General features: G+C 36.6%; 1 protein-coding gene across 3 annotated transcripts in view; it reads right to left on the bottom strand.

The window, feature by feature from the left end:
* Nucleotides 1–9514: 9514 nt before the first annotated feature.
* PLAG1 (PLAG1 zinc finger) overlaps nucleotides 9515–21722 on the bottom strand; it is a 45003-nt gene continuing 32795 nt past the window's right edge. For 2 of the 3 annotated variants that reach the window (XM_062189578.1, XM_062189579.1), the window contains 3 exons: nucleotides 14373–14471; nucleotides 11555–11913; nucleotides 9515–11030 (listed from right to left, as the gene is read on the bottom strand). In XM_062189578.1, coding sequence (XP_062045562.1) covers nucleotides 9770–11030; nucleotides 11555–11796 — 1503 coding nt within the window. In that variant the 5' untranslated portion in view covers nucleotides 11797–11913; nucleotides 14373–14471 and the 3' untranslated portion in view covers nucleotides 9515–9769. The remainder of the gene's footprint in view (nucleotides 11031–11554; nucleotides 11914–14372; nucleotides 14472–21722) is intronic. The other variant, XM_062189580.1, reaches the window with a different exon arrangement.

The raw sequence follows: 21722 nt of genomic DNA, 5'->3' as shown, positions 1-21722 counted from the left end.
GAGGTTTGAGGTCTTTTACACCTCCAATGCTCTGTGGGTGTATGTACCTGTGAGCATGTGTGTGCACGTGTATGTGTTTGAAAAGTTGACGTGTAAACCCTAAGCACTTATGATTACCAAATATCCTTTAGAAAACATTTATTTTATTCATTTAAAAGGCAGAGTTGAAAGGGGGGGGGAGACAGAGAGAGAGAGAGAGAGAGAGATCTTCTATCTGCTGGTTCATTCCCCCTATATTTGCAAGGAACTTCATCCGGGTCTCCCACATGGCCTAATCTGCTATGCCACAATGCTGGCCCCCAAATACTCTTTGGAGAACATTTTCATAACATTAGGATCTCTCTCTTTCAAAAACACATCCACTGGCAAGTTATCCATAATTTATATTGAACCGAGAGTTAGTAGCAATATTGTTCATCACTTCTGCTTCCTGGAGATGTCCATATTGATTCAAGTTTTGCTTCTCTGAGTTATTTATATATATATTTTTTAAATGAGAGCATACATTGAAACCTTCCATGTCAGAACTTACTGCTTGCTTGAGCACCTTTGTGGACAAGTCATTCAGCATTTCAGGTAGGTCTGATGACACTTCTCATTCTCTTTCATATTAGGTAGCTAGTACCTATGGATTTTTCTGCTTTACCCTCATAACGTGGAGCTAAAGACTCCATGCATAGAGCCTTTGAAATACCAAGTTATAAGAATTATAACTTGTAGTGAAAGCATTTGGAATGACTTAATTCTGGAAAAATAGTACACAGTGGTTGAAATTTGCTCACTTCAAGGCAGAAGGCTAGGAAAAAACGGACATTTCAAGAATGCTCATATAACCTTTGGTGCACGCACTTTTTTTTTTTTTTTTAATAAAACGAAGATAACCCAAGTGTGAAAATTGTTAAATTTCCTCTAACTTTCTAGGGTCAGTGCTTTTTAAAAAATGTGCCTAAATATTAAGATGGCTGAGTGTCTGAGGTAAGTGCTTTAGTTGACCTTCATCCAACAAATGTGTTCATCAGCTACATACTTAAAACTATGTGAATAGGCTTTTGCCCTCAGGTGCTTAGGCTCTATGCTATCCTGAGAATATAATAATCTGTAATTACCACTTAGTGGGTGAGACCAGAGGCAGCTGTGTTGAAGAGGTCATTAAGGAGGAGAGGTAAGATTTTGACGTACAGTTCATGAGCAGGAGGAAAAACTCCAACTATCCTGGGAGGATTCAGCACAGGCTCTGTTCAGGTAACTTTACTGAAAATTAGAGACAAAGGAAGAGGAGGAAATGAGCAGATGCTCTTAAGGAAGAAAATGTTCAGGGTCCTTCAGATCACTGACTTGAAGCTCTCTCAATAAAGCTGGCAAATAGTAATAGTAGTGGAATAATATGAATTTATGACAGAAAGTATAATAGCAAGTAGTGCTTTGCCACTGCCAAAGGTAATTTAACAGAGAAAACTGAGGGTGAGTTGAACTCGCCTGTTTGAAGTCTTCAAACCAAATGGTCTTCAACATGCTTAAAGGGTTTATATTTGTTACAGCCACCTATCACCATTAATTCTCAGATGGGAAAAGCTGATATGCCTTAAAATCTTTAATAGGACAGCAAGGCTTAGTTTATTGACCTACTTACACAATGAACATTCCTAGGGCATGAAAATCTGGTTATAGGAACCTGCTTAAGAAATGTCATCTGGTGTCTGTGAATGCTAATAACAGATCAATTATATGTTTATAGAAACAGCAGTTTATCAACATCACTCCCATGAGAATGCCCACTGCACTGGCCACCCTTTGAAAGGTGCCTTACGGAAGACCAAAGTTCTGTACTGACAAAATGGAATAAATCAAAAGGAAAACCTTTCCAAAAATTCTAATACCATAATGCACAAGACATCCATTTTACATGTTAGGAGCCTTTATACTTCTCGCTGTCTTCTACCCCAAAGCGCCCATGGCCTTGACTGAGGCATTATTATAAATGGATTATCTGCCCATTTGCAAAAAAGATTCAATATAGAAATGTCCATCTGTGCATTTATAATAAACACTGGCTTACATTTCATGTATGCTTTACAAGGTAAAGTTTACTCATTTACATTAAACAAGACTTGTTCATTAGAGCAAAACCATTTCATCTGCATTACTGGCAGCTGAAGATAACAGTACAGAAAAGGTGTTTTGAGAACTCCTTCCTGGATCATGGTCTCCATCAAGCACTGTGCCTTTTCCCAACTCCTTTTCTTCTTTAAAGCAAAATATGGGAGTTTATGTGCGCTACTGTGAACAACTTATCAGAGAGAAAAGTGTTTTCATTTCTCTCAGGGTAAAATCAGCTCCTCTAAAGAATGAACTAACTCTATTCATGAGGGTTCCCCAGGGAAGCAGAACAAATAGGATGCACACATAAATACACATACAGAGATCTGTTTTCAGGAATCGGCTCATGTGATCGTAAGGGCTGGCAAATCTGAATCTGCAAGGCAGGCCAGCAGGGTGGCACCCATGGATGAGTCCATGCTGCACCTGAATCCGAAGGCAGAGTTTTTTTCCTCCCGGGATCTGGTTCTTTTCTCTTAAAGCCTTCAACTGATTGGATGACGCCCGTCCGTGTTAGGGAGAGTCATCTGCTTTACTCAAAAGCTACGGATTTAAACGTTAGTCACATCTAAAAAATATGTGCATTGTGACATCAAGACTCGTGTTTTGACTAAAAATTGGGCACTGTGGCCTACTCAAGTTAACAGAAAAAATAAATCCCCACACCAGCTGAGAGTCAATATCTTTAGAAGAGAATGATTATTGATTACTACTTCTTTGTAGGATAGGATGCAGCTGAACTCAAGATATTCTGGATTTTTTTTTTTTTTTGGCTGAAATTGCCAGTATCTTACCATTTATTTGTTTTATTGACCAAAATTACCATTTTTTGATCAACAAAAAAATGGTAATTTAGTAGGGCTGAATGTAGTATTTGGGTGTTCCCCTCTAAGATGCTACTGCCATCTTCATTCAGATGCTTGATTAGGAAACAAACTTCTCTCTCTAAAGCTGACTTCTTTGGAACATCCCTAGGACTTAGCACAAACTAGTGCCCTTTTACTTACAAAATGTTTGTTGAATAGTCAGTTAAGGAATGGTGACAGCAAAACTCAAGCTATTGTCAGACTGAACTTTTTCCTCTTCTTAATGGTTTAAGCCATTAGTGTGGACTTTTAACACTAATGAAGAATTCTCCTAGCTACATTTTGTCTATGATGCAACAAGTAAACTTCATTTCTAATTTTCCATAAAGATTAGACCATAAATGAATTAACCCTAAGCATACTTTTTCCAGAGTAGAATACTCTGGGTACTATAAAAAAGCCAAAGCATTTTCCTTCTGTAAATTATAATTGATAGATTTCATTTGAATGAATTTAAATAAAAACATGTTTAGTGTTAATTCAAAGAATTAACACAGAAATACTTTAAGATTTGCTGGAATTAAGTGAAAAGAGGAAGGAATGGGCAACACTGAAATCTCTGTTGATTTTAATTACCCTTCCTCAAGTAGGAGAGCTAAAGGAAAAAGTCTGCAACAGTTGAGGCTGGGCCAGGTTCAAGCAAGGAGCATGGAACTCATTCTGAGACTCTTAACGTGGGTGGCAGGGCCCAAGTACTTGAAACATCATCACCACTTACCAGGGTGCACATTAGCAGGAAGCTAGAATTCCAAGCAGAGCGAGGACTGGAACCCAAGCATTTAGATAATGGGATGCAGGTGTCCCAAGTGGTGCCTTAACCCCTGGGGCAAACACCTGTCACCCACTGAAAACTTTTTTCATTTATTTGAAAGAGTGATAGAATATTCTTCCATCTGCTAGTTCACTCCCCAGTGCCCACAATAGCCAGGAATAGGCCACATCAAAGCCAGGAGCGAGAAACTACATCCAGGTGGCAGGAACCCAAGTATTTGGGACTTTACGTATTGCCTCCCAGGTACATTAACAGGAAACTGGATTGGAAGTGGAGGTGAACTCTTATCTCAGTCATCCCAAGGGGTGTGTCCCAAGTGGTGGCTCAACTTGCTATGCCACATGCACCCCACCCTAGGGCCCCCAGAGTGGAACTTCTAAAAGGACAATTTATAGTACTGAATATTAAATGCCAATTTTCTTCCATCTGGACAATAAACATTTCAATTGCTTTTTTTATTGAATTCTAAACTCACCTAGATTAAAGTTTTGATATCTTTTGACTTTTTAAAAATATTTCTGTTCTTCTGAAGAAACAAAAATGTTAAAACAAAAAATTCCTAGAACTTTACAATTCAACCAAAGTGCTGCCCTAGAGTCAGCTATTAGCATCTAACATTTATCACATGAGGAAATACTTATAATTAGAAGTGAAGAAAAAAAAAGTCATAAGCAAATAGAAAAGTATCATCTTTGACAATGTCAGGAAGATCTGCATTATCTAAAGCCATTCTATAATTTTATTCATATATTTTTGTGGAATTCACATATCTTTCTTACAGCAAACATAACACTGTAGGCGACAAGAAGCTGCAGTACTATTATTGTTTAATTAGCAGCACAGATTAATATTTTAAATGTGAGTATCTGGACAATAAATAGCCTGCTTCTTTGGATGTGAATGTTTCAAATGTAGTTACCACTGCAGCTTCATAATGTGATTGCTATTTTACAGAGCTTATACACACACACAAAAATATGATCTTTGTCTATATTTTATACAAATACAACAGTAGTTTGTGAATACATTTTAAGTACATGATATACATGATAAGCCACTTGATTTCCCAATATCACAGAATAGCGATTTTAAATGCAATAAAAATATACAAAATTCAGCCTGGAATGCAGATTTTTTTCTTTTCTATTTTGACTCAAAACTTTATCATTAGAACATTTTTATAGTACTAGTCCAAACACTTTTTCATTAGCTAAAAATACAATTTCAGCAGTCCAGCTTATGTTTAGGCATGACGAAATCCATCTCCTAATGGATTCCCAGTCTGTGTTAAATTCAAAGGGCTGTTAGTAACTTACAGCATGTTCTTCACTCCACACCCTATTGTAAAGCCCACTTTCCACTCTGAGTTACAGTCACCTTGTGGACAAAAGCTGGGTTTGTTCTGGTAACATTTGCACGTCCAAGATCTCCTTTTTGCAAGTGCACACAAATACATTGTGGTGGTGTAAGTTTGTTAATGACAAATGAAGTCACAGTATAAAAATATATTGTACACCTTTACACCTAATGCAGTCCTTTTTCTATGGATAAAAAAATACAACTGAATGAGACAGAGAGGTTTGTAGCACCATGGAGAGTTGTATCCCAAGTTACATTAGCAGCATGATCCAATGTAATATTGAAGGAGTGTTTCTGAGAAGATAAACATTCATTCTGGTTCATCTGTACCACGGAAGCTTATACAATGAAGTGTTTTACATGTTAGCAATAGTTCTGTGTCATTGCTAGAGCTAGATAACTTATCAAAAGACACTGCCTTCCATCCTCGAGGGTTGATGATGTTGCAGAAGGGCCTAACGGTGACCTAAGCGTGGCCTTACCGGTACTGGTAACATTACTTTGTCTTGTATGATCCCAGAGGAGTTCTCTACGGGCTTTTAGCACAAAACTACACACAACAACTTATGTAGGGCTAAATAATAAGAACAGAGCATCTGTGTTGTAGACATGGCTATTGACATAGTATGAGAAAAACAAGACAAATTCAACTTAGATGCTCATTTGTCAGAACAGTCTGCCATTGCTAATAACAAATATTCAGCGTTTGAAAGATCTCCTCCAACGTCACATGGATCTCAGTAGGCTAGAAGCAACTTGGGTGAACTGGTATTTTCTTTTAACTTACATACTGGGAAGACAGTGTGCTTTGAGACACGTAAACCTTGTAAAAAAATAAACCATTGTAAAACCTTATGAAAAGACACACACTGATTCTGTGCAATACAGCAAATTGATAAGAAAACACTGTAAAAATGTACCTGTTTAAAATACCATCTACCATTTTTGTACACAAAGCATTATATATCAAAGGCCTACATATATCTCATCTAATGGCACTTGAAACAAATTATAATAAGTCTTAAAATAAAAGGCATAACCTATAAGAAAGTTATCTGTAAAGATTTAGATTCATTTTGAAAGTGCTATATCTTGTAATATGTGTAGTATAGAGGTTGACCAAGCTCTATTTTTTAAAAAAATATTGGCCTATAATATGTGTATTGCTCACTAGATGCATGATCCTGAAAATATGTTCTCTATAACATTCATTATTAGCTTAATAAAGCAATCAGCTCTGGCTCATGTTTCAGTCAGTATATGGTTTTTAAAAACCGCTACTGTCCAAATTAACACAATATATCGCTATATCCCAACAATGACTAAGAAAAATAAAAGCACAAGCAACAAACAAGTAAAAAATACACAGCTTGAAAAGAAACACTAAGTGAAATTAAAAAAGATGCACCAATTGTGATGCATGATCAGCCAGCACACTGATGAACTTGGTAACAGGATTTTAAAGTGAAAGTTCCAACAGTGACAACAATAGATATTAGTACACATCAATGGATAATATTGCTTACAGTGCCAAGATCCTTCCACACCCACACTTCTGTGTTTGCTGACTCTTTACACACATGTGGAAGTCAAACTGAATGAGGTTCAATATCTTGTCTGAGGTCCAAATTCTGAACTAAGATATTTATTTAATGTGAATCCCTTTTTTTTTTAACCAAGCTAAGGCACCCAAAATATCAAGGATGATCTATTCTGGCCACTGGAGATTAAAAACAGCATTGGCAAAAACTATTTTTAATCCCATCCAGTTGATATTAAAAAAAAATTTTTTTTCCCTAGGGAAAACAAAAGAGCCAATTCTCTGTCTCATCCTTGTTAGAACATTGTGCAATTAAAATAAATGAGTCTGCCTCATGTTTAATAGAAATTCTCTCAAAAAGGATTTAGTGACCACTACGGTCAATTTTAAAAACAAATTAGCTGAATTCCCTCTTACTTTGAAATGTTATTCAAGTCTGTGGGGGCAGAAACAGCAAAGAGGAGTACAAAGTGAAAATTAGGACTCCACAATTTTAACACTATGCCCTGAAAGCTGTGCCTCCACATATGTGAATTCCACACAGGGAGAGAATCAGGTTGAAATACACACATCTAGATGTATGTATATATATGGTGCCATTCCCCGGTTCCAAAATGCTTTATTTAATAAATCCTGGTACTCCCTTTTATTGTGTTAAAAGCAAAATACAGCCTATGAAGGCCAATGTCTCAGTTTATTAATTTGATTTCTTCTTAAACACATTTTAGACTGAATAAAGTAGTGCTTCCACACTTGTGATCTGTGGTTTTTATTTAAAAATAGGTTTTTTATTTACTTGTGCTCTGTCACCACATTTTTTTTTCCTTTTTTATGGTGATTAAAGCAATATTGAACACTAATCATTCAACTAGAGATTTAAGTAAGCAATCTGTTTCATAGAAACTAAAGGAAGCAGTAAGGAAGCAGAGCGCAAAGCCTACTTTCAGAGCAAACATTCTCCTAACCAAAAGCTTAGGAGCGGTTTGAAAATTTTAAAAATGTATTTCCTTATTAACATATATAATTTTAATGCCTTTGGAACACACTTTTTTTTTAATAAAATGTAATTTTCCATAATAAAATTTAAATACATACGTATAAAAACTACTGCTCCTAGGATTAAAAAAAAAATAGGAGCATGATAAAATATCAGGAGCCAAAGCTCCTTCGGAGAGCAACTTTGATTCTATGAAGTGCGATAAATGTGTGTGTGTGTGTGTGTATAATATACATAGTGAAACCCCCATTTACATTATTACAATTTACATTCTCCACAAATTATACTACTCCCAAATATTTTAAATAATGTATTATAGTCAGTAATCTGCACTCATTTTTAGAAATTCTTGGTAAACATTTTTTTTTTTTTTTTTGCAATCTGCAGTGATAACTGGCCCTACGAAAGGGAAGGGATCTCCCATATTGGGCCAATGAGTGCTCAGAAATAGTTCTTCTTTTTTAAAAGAGAGATATACACTCTTCCATAAACTTCCCTCTTCCCCCCGACCCCAGCAGATGGGGTCCCCAAATAAGGTGTTAACAAGTGCTTAATAGATATGTTTCTTAGGTTGATGTCCCCATCGACCCTTAGAAAAATACAATAACTGGAACTTCGAGAAGATTGGTGGCTGTGTAACGTAAGGAAAGCCCACCATAACTATTTTATTCAGAGAAGACAATGCTGTTGATTGTTATTTTCACATTAATGAAGATAGTGCTTAGTTACTTAACTGTGTCCTCTATAAACTCAACCGACTTGCAACACTCCTCCCATTTCCTAGAGATGTGTAGAAGTGGGGCTTTACTGTATGTGTAAACACACACAGTGTACACACATACAGTGTACACACATATATATATATATATATTTATTTATTTTAGTCACTTAAAACCTTGTGGTAATTCCTCAAATGGTTTTCCACTAAGGCATTAAACTTCAAATTCTCCATCCGAAAACAGCAAGGAAAGGATTCACGCTGAAGGAGAAAGGTACGATGGGGAGAGGGCCACTGCTTTTGGCTCTCAATAGACCTGACGTAAGTGGTATGCATTTACTTTACTCCTAGAGTCCAAGTTTTCAATCCTGGTGATGGAGGGTGTGATCCCTAGACAAACTTCCAGGATTTAACTGGGGCTTCACATCTGCCTCCCTGCTTAGGAGTCACAGATGCTGAGACCGTCCACTCTGGGATTAACACACCAACTGTTTGGAGCTCCACGACGGCCCTAGATTCCCAACTGACTGCGGACCAACAATCCAAATAAAATTGCTGGTGCACTCGACCCAACCTTTGGCTGTAAAAGGTGGCAAAGATGAAAAGAGATCTATGTATACACTGAAGACTGTGATGCAATATACTAGTATTAAATGGAAAGACAGTAAGCTAAGAAGGATGAAAATGACAAAATATCCCGTGTACTGTAATTAGGGCCAACTACTAAGTAACATGGAAAGCTATGTTACCTTACCAGGAGTCTCTTTTTGCTATAAATATTGGTGCTTTGTGTTTAGGTTTTGTTTTCCTTATATGCTCATAATAAAGACAGTAAATATTTTACCCAGACAATAGCAAGTCTTCAAAATATATTGATCTGAGAGTATGGTATGTCTAAGAATCATCTGTTACCTCCCCCAAACTGGATTCTTAATTCAACCAAAAGTTGATTATGAATCCACTTAGAGGCCAGTAAAAATTTTAAACTCTTGAGTTATTCACATATGTTTTATAAAATTTACATTCTAATGCAGAAAATTTTAGTGAGCCAAATGTCAAAAGGTAGAGCCATTGTTACTGGGCAAACAATGAAAATTTTAAGATCTAAAAGTAATTTGAACATGGGATCTGTAAAACTTTTTAGTTGTAATAATAATGGCTTTCCTATATGAAATAAAACTCATAAAATATGACAATTGGCAGTGAATCAGGACAAGATACCCAGGTAAACATAGCTGAACACAAATGGTTCCAAAGCTCATTTAAAAAGCTAGTTTCTATCTTATACTGGCTTAATGAAAATTGGTATCATACAAAAGCAGAAATTTTTATACTGTCTTAAAGTAGGCACTAAAGTAAAAATGGTCATCTAAGGCAGGGCTACACATCCGTTTCTGTAATAAACCCCCATCTGGGAATCCTACTGAAAAGCTTGATGGAAACGGGGCAGGGTGGTGCTTGTGCTTAAGCTACTGGTGAAAGCTGCGGAGAGTGAGTGTAGAGACCCAAGGCCTATAGTGTTGCCAGGATCCTGAAGATCCTGTGTTTGTGGGGGGAGCTGGGAGACAGAAGAATGTGCTTCATCTTGGGAATAGCTCATTCCAAGGCTCCCCACGGATATGGGATTATACGGAGGACCATTTAATGGTATGAAATTAAACAATTGAGAAAAATCCAAGGCTGGTGTGTTGAGGGGGTCACTGATGGAGACAGAGCTTTTGGACAGGGCGAGGTCCCCTGCACCGTCATCCAGGGACCCGCTCTGAGGCTCCAAGGCTAGCTTGGAGGATGACGATGCTTGGGAATCCTGGGATGAAGAGGGTGCGCCACCTTGGAGCTCCATCAGGTAACTCTCAATTTCCCCCTTTAATGGCTGTTCTTTTTCAGGAATAGAAATTGCATATGAGGTAGAACTGAATGGATATTTGAAAGAAAGGTGGTGAGAGGGATGAACAGCATCCATATCTATGGGGCAGGTCATTCCCAAAGGCAAAGTTGTGATCATTTGGTGGGCAGATCCCGAGCTCTGCATGGACTGAAATGGAGTGTTGTAGAGGTTTAACTGCAAAGTGTTTGTGAATGGCTTTGACAACAGTTCACTGGAAGGTAAGGACATCACCGGAAGGAGCTCATCTTTTATAGGCACAGACACGTTGCAGGTAAACGGATCCAGGAAATCCACTGGTTCCGTTTTCACCTTCAGAAGCTCTTGATTGTGACTCTTCTTCATATGTCGAGTTAGGTGATCCTTCCGTCCAAATCTCTGTGCACAGTACTGACAGAGGAAGTCCTTTCTTCCAGTGTGCACCACCATGTGTCTCCGGACATCCTTGCGGGTGTAGAAGCGGCGATCACAATGCTCGCACTGATGCTTTTTCTCTTTAACCCCACCAGATGACTTGCCTGCATGAGATTTAAGGTGCTCCAGAAGCACTCCCGTGCTTTCGAAAGTCTGCAAACACACCTTACAGGTGAGGTCCCCGCTGGTTGCGGCATGCAAGGCCAAGTGACGTTTAAATCCAAGCTTGGTATTATAGTTCTTGCCACACTCTTCGCACTTAAACGTCTCTTTGTTAGGGTCGTGTGTGTGGAGGTGATTCTTCAGATGGTCTTTCCGGTGAAACATTTTCTCACAATAATTACACTTGTGGGTTTTCTCAGGAGAATGAGTAGCCATGTGCCTTTAAACACAGATATATTCTGTAAGTAATTATCATCACAAAAATGGCATGTATTCACTTTTCACATGGGAAGCTAAACTACTAGGCTAACACAGAATTACCTTAATATGGAAACTGTTTAACTTAATATGTACCACAAGGATAGTTAATATACCTAAATACTGCAAAACTTGAGCCATTTAAATTGCCACTTTAGTTTTTGCTGGTTTTTAGCTATCATTACAAATGCAAATGAGCAATACTGAATATACTCACGTAAATGTCCAAACCCTTTTCTCGTCCTCATTTCTTTCTATACACGGAAATTCTACTCTTTTAAGCATTTCACTTTAAAAAATCCAAAGATACTAACACATAAAAGTATGTGATTTAGAATACTAAAAACTAGCCAATGTCTAACATATTCAACATTTCCTCTTGGCAAATCAGCTGAAAAATGTGTATACAAATACATACGTTTACAGTGGCTTCAAATGGCCAACATAAGAGAAAATATAATCTGAAAGACAAATAGAGTTTAATACCTTTGTAATTTGTACTTAGAAACAAAGGCCTTGGTGCAGTCTTGTTGTATGCACTTGTAGGGCCTCTCTCCTGTGTGAGAGTAGGAGTGAACCTTTAATTTCTCAACACTGTTAAAGGCCTTGTCACACAGTTGGCAAGGAAAGTTTTTTCTTGGTTTGGTTTCACCACGCTTACGTTTCCCTGAAGGGACTTTCTGGGTATCTCTTACTTCTGACAAATCACCAGGAATGACAGTGGCCATCGCAGCCTAAACCAGGCCTTCTTGTTGGACACTTGGGAACTGCCCAACTCCACTAAATGATATAGCTTTAGGTGGCTTCTCAAGTTTCATGTGGTCGTAAAAGAAAGCAAAAAGGGACTGGAAAAAAAAATAAGAAACAACTAGTTTGTAACTAAACTCAATTTTTAAAAGTTTTATTTGCTATGTGATGCTTTTGAATTAAAAAAGAAACCATAAAATGGATTCAGCTGGTCTGATGTAATATCTGTAGGTTTCTTTATATTTGTCAAAAAACATATAAAAGCATTGCTCAGAATGAACAGTTCATACATACCAGGAAATTCCACCTGACAAATGTTGTACTTAGGCATAGCAGTAGTGATTTCAGGAACCCTCAGGAAGCATCGAAACACAAGTCTAGAAGGGGTACTATCAACCCTCACTAGTCACGAGGCATGAGAGCGCATATATCTGACTAAAAACATCAAAGCATGCATACTTTCACTTGGCACGTCCACTCTGGTCACATACTGGCTGGCTTATAGGACAATACAAACAAGCAGCTGGAACCTCTTTTAGGCACTTGTGAACCACTGAGTCCATGGAAGTCCTTGATGCACAGGCACCAGAGGCCTGAAAAAGCTGAATGTCTTGCCCAGCATGAACATGTCCATTCTAGATGGGTGCCCTCACACTCCGAGGGATTTCTGAATAACAGTACAAAATGATTCTTGAAATAGTGAAATCTTTTGATGTTACAGTATTTGAAGAGCATGACTGCATGTTGTTTTGGGAGAAAGTGCATGCTGAAAATAATTTTCCTGAATACTTTTCACATCACAGAAAATGATTTTGTTCACTGGGAGCACTGGGAATCAGTAGATAAGCTGGAGTCACCAGGCCTCCCCAGGAGCTGGTGGGGGGTAGGGCAGATGGGGATCAGCCTGTGCTAGTCAGTAACTGTGTGCAGCAAGCCTGTTTGGACTTCTGACTTAATGCACAAAATCTGTGCAAGAATACAGCCTTACAGAGGTGATTCAGGCTGGTAATGAGGTGTGTTCGAGTTTGAATTCATTATTGGTGCTGTGAGAGAGTGAAACATACAGATTGTACAGCAAAGAGTGTTATCTATCTTTTTAAACAAAAAAACTCTAAACCTGAATTGAAGCCTTTAAAAATCATAAGTGAGAAACTAAGTATTATCAACTGTTTCTCACAGTGGGAAAATCAACCTCCCCAAAAGCCAATCAATGCGAGTGTTAACTGATTCCTCAATGTCTGTGAATACTAATTTAGTGATGTACTTTGAAAAGACCACAGAAGTGATAATACTTGTAACCTCCTTTTAAAAGATCTGACTTTTTAAACTGAAAACATATTATGTGGCTAAATGACTGTATTCAACTACCATTTAGATTGGATTTTTCATCTTATTATGTTTTTAAGAAATGAAAATCAACTTCCTTACCCCTTATGTCTTGGCATCAGCCTGACACCTGCCTTCATAAATTTGGTCTGTTCTACTGACTTTCACAGATTCCAGCTATACTTCTGCATAAGACTCGAAATACCTACTTTTTTTTGTAAAATTAAGTGTATTGTATGCTAAAAATGCAGAGACTGTCCGTAAACGGACAAAATATAGCAAGCATCCATCTATTTGATCGAATCAGTAGTGTTTGCTTCGTGTGTCCTTTCCTCTTTAATAGGTAGATATAGGCAAGATCCTGTGTGCTGTTCAAATAGTCTAAAAGTATCCCTTACACTTTAAAAGGGACATTAACACAACACAACTGACTTTACCCACGCTACCATTAATATGTAGTCTCTGGTTTTAGATTTTCTAAATCTCAAGGACTTGTTCCTTTTCTGTTATAGTCTCATCAAAACACAACTCCTTTGTGGCCCTCAGAAATACCCAGCTGTAACCAATAATGACACTGTAAACTCACATAAGGTATTCTGCCATGACAGGAAAAATTAATTTTCATTATTTGATATACTAATATGATGCTTTTATGTACCTGTTTAGAACACTTTGAGAAACAAGGTGATCATTTTCTAATGGCATAATCAAAATGGAAAACAAGAACCTACATCCTTGTATGTAACTAACATCTGAAGATATTTCAAAGACTGGTCATACGTGCCATTTTGTTACAAGATTCAACCATAATGGGCAGAGAATTCCATTTAAGAAAAACAACTTCAAAGTTATTTTAAAAAGTGTTAACAGCATACCATAAGCCAATATGCAAACATTTTGATTATATTAAAACTGGTGATACTCAATATGGAGTAAGAAATACATTTTGTTGTCTTTGTGTGTACATACTGAGCAATGAAGAATTGCACTGATTTCAAATATTACACTTTTCTAAGACCAGCTGAAATTTTTTCATGGCTGATAATACCTTTTCATCTTAATGCATTACAAAACTTAAATTATTTATCATAGGCACATTTTAAACTCTAAGATAAATATGCAGTTGTGAGCTCCACATCTATACATAATCGAAGACCATATTCATAATATGCATATCAATACTTTAAAAGATGCATGCATAGAATTATAGTGATTTTTGTTCAATGCATACCTGACTGCCGATGGAAAAAGACTCAGATTTTGATCTTAGCCAGTCCCATTAACTCTTCGTGGAAGAGAGTGGAATCCAATCCTTCCCATTTTGGCCAATCTAAGGTGGAAAAAAGAGAATAGACTATACTCTAAATGGAACCAGTGCATAAATGATGGGAAAAAAAGCGCAAGAGAATTGCAACTTTAAGGCACATGCGTACATTCCATTCTCTGCTGATGAGTCATGCATTTTCACTGTTTGCAAATTTTTATTAGTTCTAAGCACATTTACATGACCAAATAAATGCAGAAATAAAAGGTAAAATAGTATTACCTAGATAAATGGCAATTTGTGATGCTGAATGACTCCCCACGTTTCCCAAATTCAATTTAATGTGTTTTCAAAAACTTAACGTGCATATGGAGAGAAATGGATAGTAGGGTTACTGAAGGTAACCAAACTGAACAAAAATTCATTAAGTTTAATACTACCATGGAAAAGACAAACTCAGTTCTGTCTTGGAGAGCGTATCTGGAACCACACCAAAGACAAGACTCCTGATGAAAACACTCACGCCCACGCTGTGCACACTAGTGCAACAGGGGCTTCTCAGAGCTAAATCGTTACCTGCAATACCTGCCAATTTATTATTCAGAATGCTGCAAGGATTGTTGAAATGTAGCAATAGCGTTGTGCTCTTTAGATTTCAAAAACATGCAAAGGAGATTAAATACAGGTTTGATACAAGAGAAAAAGGTGTTAGGAAGGAAGCATCATTTGGTTTATTGGTTTTTGGAGATCACTGTTGAAAATATATTAAAATAGCTTAAAAATGCCTCTTAGCATGATCTTGAGTAGACTGAGAACACTTATAGAAAAAGATCTGTTAATAATTCTTGATTATACAAGTAAACATGAAAAGAACTGTGGTCAAAAGACAGAAAAATTTAGAACCATCTATTGGAGAGTACAAGGCATGAGAGATTAGTAAACTAAGTATTTTTAAGATGAACATTCAGGACTAATGATTCCAAGAATTTGGGGGGATATATGTATAAATCAAATAGTTTTAAAACATATAACAAAAGTATTTGTCAATGACAGGTTAAATAAAAATAATCTTAAAGTCCTAAATACAAATCTAATAATTTCCCCTGAAACAAAATTTTCACAGTTTAAAAATTTGATGATGTATAGTAACTGAAATATTTAATTGAGGACATTCAAGCATCATTACAATTATACCATGGATATATTTGAAAGCGGCATTATTCTCATAGTTTAAAAGACAAGAAAAAATAAAAATTTAGACCAATAAAAGATATTTTAAAAGTTAAAGCAAAAGCTCAATTCTTTTGTAAAGCATAGGACATGCATAAATGGAAGAACTGAATTCTGCACATCAAAATTGCAAAATAATAAAATTAACTTTGTAAATACTTACTTGCCCAGGGCACATATACTGAGTTTTTGGTAGGGTAATTAAGAATATGAAAGACCATTCTGTGTTATGGTGTTATTTTAACAATATAAATACCTTACAAGTGTAGAGTGTTTTCATTATTGCCTCCCTGAAATTCACTGACTCCAGAGGTGGGTGCATTTATCATCACTGCCACTCTAAGGTGAAGCCACAGACGCTGAACAACTCGATAGCATGTGCGTGGTCAAGGAGGGGCTGGTGCCCTCAAACTCCTATTTCACTTTTATTCTACTGTGTTCTATGACAGAGGCAGGTTAGCAAATCAATTTGCAAGTGCGTAAATCCTGTTATTATACAAGGGTACTTTGAAAAGTTCATGGGAAATTTGAATTAAAAGATAACTTGGTTTTGGTGCAAAAAAATTTCTGAAATTGTATACATGAGGGGTCTGCAAAAAGTTCATGGAAAATGTGCAGTTTGAAAAACACTATGCATGGATTTAAATTTTTTTTAATTTCATTTTTTTTGCACTAAAAAAAATATTTTCATTCTACTTTTCCATGAGCCTTCAGAGGTACTCTTACAATCAAAAACCAGAAGAAGGGATGGTGTTTATTTTTCTCTATTAGAGCTGCCAAATAATGATCTCCCAAGGGAAATAAACTTAAGACTTAAAAAGCATAAAAGGCAGTTTACAAAGTAAATTTTAAACAATCTAAGTAATGACTAAAATAATAACTGGTATAGTATAGATCTGAGTAGAAAAAAAATCTAAAACCAAATTTGACTAATAAACAATAGTTACATATTTTTTCTTCTTTAGCCAACATATTGCATACCTCATGCACATTTGTAAGATTTTTATTTGTACTTACTGCTCAATGGCATTTTATTATAAAATACTTGAGCATCTAAGTATTTCAATCCAGTCTAAAATTACGTATCTTGTTTTGAGATACTTTAATAGTCTATAAATTACCTGTTATATAGTTTTCAGTATGTAATAAAATAATAAAGCATCATTTAAATTTTTTATCATAAACAGTCCCAAATTTATGGATAATTTCCTTAAAATCAACTTATTTTTAGTTCTTATGAGCTTTCAAGTAATTTCAAAGGACTGCTAATTATTTCCCCAAACAAAAGAAATTGGGAGCTGGTTAGAATTATTTGGATATCTGATGTGTAACACAAAAAAATACAGTTCAAGTAATCCTAACTAAAATTAACTGTATGCTCTCATTTATACAATTAGGAAAAACTTTTTAAATGTATTAGGACTACTATTCTTAAAAATCTTCAATAAAAGCTGTACCTATATTTTTATTGTCCACTTTAAAAAAAAAAAACCTTATCAAAGATTGGTTACTATGCTCTTCAGGTGAGGAAAATTCTTCTTTGTCTTGGTCTGAAGAATCGTGAAGCAACGTAGAAAACATGAACACCCATTTCAAATTGTTCTAAGATGGGAACAGTAGGTCAGAATACCCTTCCAGTTTTTGTTTGTAACAGGACAGGAATTTTTTTCCAGGGCAACTTTGTTATACATAGAAAGAACAGTTAGAGGGAGTATTGCCTGTAGCTGAGTACACACATACAGCTTCATCTTCCTACATTTTACCTGATTCTGAAACAGTGACTCACACAGAAAAATAGCAAGCAAAAATGAGTCATACAACAGAGGGTCTACAGAACCCAATTCCTATGTGAGCAAAAGAACAAGCTTGTAATGAAAACTCTTTCTGTATTTTAAATTCCATAGTTCTGACAGTCAGTCATTTTCCTAACCATTGTGAATTCTTACAACACTTACCTGCATCAATAATTCTTTCATATTTAAAAGTCAAAACAGATTTTGCTAATTAAGGGCAAATGCCAACAAACATCAAAGCTTTATTCTCCCTCATGCTAATCACAAAATACCATTAGTAAACAATTCAGAAAATGTCAACATTTACTTAAAAGCATGTTTTTTATATAAACAAGTAGGTTGCAAAAGGAAACTTACCAGTTGGGAACGTTTTTATGCATACGAGATAGAGTTTTGAATAATATGAAAGAAACTATTAATGAGATACTATAATTGAAGACAGTCAATTTTGAAGGAAACACAACAGAATACTTAGTACATTTTTATAAACAACTTCAGTGATCCTGTATAACTGAGACATTTTTACAGCAATACATTTCTGTAGGTTTCTAAAATCACTAATTAGTGAAGAATAAAAAACTATTTTGAAATTATGAAACATGAGAGAATGAAAAATCAACTGTAGGCAGTACAGGGGCAAGGGTCATTGCAGTTTTAATCATTGCTGTTTCCCATAAATGGAAGTGAAATAAGTATTGACTGAAGAAAAAAAAGAAAACAGGGCAAATGTTCACCAGCAACACAATGACCTACAGATTTGCTCAAGCACACAACAAACGTAAAGCACAATATACTTATCTATAATCCAGCCAAATATAATGTAGTGTGGATATGGGATGCCCTGGCAAACTGAATATGCATATGGAAAGGTAGTTTTGTAAACCTAGCAGCAATCTGAAAAGTCTTAAGAGTAAAACAATAGCAATGATAGTAACAAAAAGCTGTCTGGAACACTTACTTTGCTTCAGAAAATAAGCCTTTTCTGATTGGCCTTATTACTAAGGAATCAACTAGAACAAGTGGATAACATCAATCTGGCCCCCATTCCTAACAAAGATTTGCAAAGTGAGAACATGCCTGAGGCCTTATATCAGCGGCTGGCAAGAAGCGGGAAGGATGGTGAGCTGCTGGGGGTGGGAGTGGGTGGGGTGCTAGCTGCTCTCTACAGAGAAGAGCAGAAAGGAGCTGCATTTTCACCGTGAAGCAGGAGACACAGCAAAGGCCTGAGCCTAAAACCCGTGCGTTAGAGTAGGGTCCTGAAGAATTCATTCTATGTCGGGGATACGGAAAATTATAGCATTTTTCTATATGAGTTAAGTAGACTTGATAAAAACCAAGGGTGATCTTTTTGAATGCCTGTATTTGATATTTTCAACTTATTTTGAGCAATTCATTAAATATAGTTCTAGGACAATGTTTTTGAAAACTTACCATAAAAATTAGCCTTCCTGCACTTCAGAAAGGTCTTATATTTAATACAGAAATACTAAAAACTATCAGAAAAGTGAAGGAAAAGAGTAGACATATTTGTTTTCGAGAAGCACTGGTGGGGCAGACATTTTGGTGTCACTCAGGACACCCACATCTCATATGAGAGTGCCTGGTCTGAGTCCTGTCTCCTCCTCCACTTCCTGCTAATGAGCACCCTGGGAGGTAGTGGGTGATGGGTCAAGTACTTGGTTCCTGCCACGCACGTGGGAGGGCTGGCTGGAGTTCTAGGTCCCAGGCTTTGGCCTGGCCCAGCTCTGGCTGTTGCTAATATTTGAGAAGTGAATCAGTGGATGGAAGATCCTTGTGTATTAAAGAAAGAAAAAGAAAGAACGAAAAGAAAAAGAAAGAGAGAAAGAAAGGAAGGAAGGAAGGAAGGAAGGAAAAGAAAAGAAGAAAAGAAAAAAAGAAAATAAAAGGAAGAGAAAGAAAAGGAAAGGAAAGGAAAGAAAGAAAAGAACTAACAGGAAAAAGTCAAGGAATTCCAAAGTGGAACCAAGAAATTCCATCACTTTTATCATCTTCACTTTTATCATCTCTACAATTATGATATTGCTTCAGGCCACTAATTTTTCTAGAGTACCCAGACAGAATGAACAGATAACCTGATGAGACGGAATATTCACATAAATGTTTTTCCAGTTCAGAAACATTTTCCTTGGTTATTTATTTTATGGAACAAAATACCATATTAAGTTAAAAAGTTTTTCTTCTCTTTTAAAAGTACTATCTTAAAGATGTATTACTCAGAAGTTAGCATTTAATTTTAACTTCTTGATAGGGGAGTTTCCTGTAATTGTATATTCTTATTAAACTAAGAAAGCTAAGAAATACAAAGGAATGGCTCATTAGGGAATTTTCACTTTCATCACATAGGGAAATTAGTATTTGCAAATAGGAAAGACGAGCAAATTGTACAAAAGAGAAGCAATGATGTCTGAGAGAAAGAGCCACAGGTATATTCAAATACAAAGTAATATTACTTAACCAATACTTGATTCTTAGATGACTTCCTCAGGTTTTTTTTGTTTGCTTGTTTGTTTTTTTGTATAAAACATTTTCAAGCTATTGGTGATTTATTATTATAAAGTAAGTAGTCCACAGGTCAGCTCAATCTGAAAATCATATATATCCCAAAACTGTGATGAGCTATTACCACTCACCCCACTTCCACAGGTCTTAGAAATATGTTTGCTCCTAACTATAAACATGTTCACACTGAAGGAGCCTCAACATTTGGAGGCCATTCCTCCATTCAGGTATGGTTAATTGCCTAATGTGATTAAAATCACAAATAGAGAAGAATCCAAATTCCATGTTTGAACTCCCAGGCATCTATACTGAATCTAACTATGAATTCATTGAGAAAGGCAGAAATCAGATGCAATACGTGAAAAGTGCCAAGGGAAGAAAATTTTTACTCGACTATTAAAGCTCATGCAGAGAAATTAGTTTCAGGCCATCTCAAGGTAATGTGCACTTTAAATAGGGGCTTGTGCTGTTGCATACACAAAGAGGTTTAGTAAGTGCTGAGCTTCCATAGACTCAACAATGTGATGAAAACAGAATTCACTTCAGGTAAGGGTCTGCTTGTACCATCCATCTGCCCCTCCCAAATTATGCCCAGGTTAAAATAATTCTAAAACAACCACTCCCACTTATTCCCACATAGTTAAAGGTAAATAAGATCAGTTATAGGCAAAACTGTCAAGTCAGAAGTTGCCACTCCCTCCTGGGCCTCCAGAGGACCCCACATGCTCTGTTAGCTATTAGAAGAGATTTGATATTTAGATTCCTTGGCCAATTCTACTTGTTTGAGAATGGATTTGAAAACCTTCCTTCTCTGAGACTTCTATCCCTAATATGGACTGGCAAGGTCTTCTTGAAATGAAGACTTGTCTGACCTGCCTTTCCTTCCAAGACAGTAATCTCCTCTGCAGGGGGACCACCACTCACCCTTATATCCCCACATGCAGGCAGTGTCCTAGCACCAAGTGGACATGTGATCATTACTTGTTTAACAGAACTGCAGTCCCTGTAAGGGAATTTCAGGAAGCAAAGCAACCCTGTTTCAAGGCCCTTGAAATCTCAAATTGGTTTTAAAGCAAGTTCAGGAGACAAATCCTGTATAATTATATGGTGAGTTTGTTCTGGCGGAGTAGGAGCCTCGTGGAGCAAGATAACCACCTGGGAGTCTCACTGCTCCTGTGTCCCTGCAGAAACACTCCCTGCTGCTGCTGCGGGCCTCGGAAGTTAGGGGGATTCAGGCTCATGCCGCTCAGGGGCAAGCCCAGGGAGCACTCAGTAGTCCTGCATTTTCAGAACATTTCTGCCTTCAGGTGTTCTGCTCCACAGCACATGTAACCTATGCTAATCAGGATTCATCCTTTAGAAATGGCCAATGAAGTTCTATGGAAGGGAGAAGGGACAATGTAAAATTTAAACTCTTTGGAGAAGATGTGCTTCATGCAAAATTGAAATGTGAGAATGATGACGAAAATATCAGAGCATATTTTGGATTACAGATATGGGAGAATCAAAAAGGGTAAAACATGCATAATTGGAGTTTGGCTCAAAAAAAGTAATTAAAATTTTCTTTTTCCAGCCACTGGAAAAAAAAAGCTTCATTAAAAACAAGAGTAAAAACTACAGTGAAGAAGAAAGAGAAAAAAAATCCATAACCTATAACACACACACAACATTTTTTTTTAAAAAGCTAAAATAGGTGACCAAAAACTCAATGCTAATGGGATTTTAATGTTTCATTTCCAAAGAATGTTGTGCTTCTTAGCAAATTTTAGCCAGT

The sequence above is a fragment of the Lepus europaeus genome, chromosome 4, assembly GCF_033115175.1.
Source record: "Lepus europaeus isolate LE1 chromosome 4, mLepTim1.pri, whole genome shotgun sequence".
NCBI classification, from domain to species: Eukaryota; Metazoa; Chordata; class Mammalia; order Lagomorpha; family Leporidae; genus Lepus; species Lepus europaeus.
Note: the sequence above shows the minus strand (reverse complement) of the source record. Positions and strands in the feature narration are given on the sequence as shown.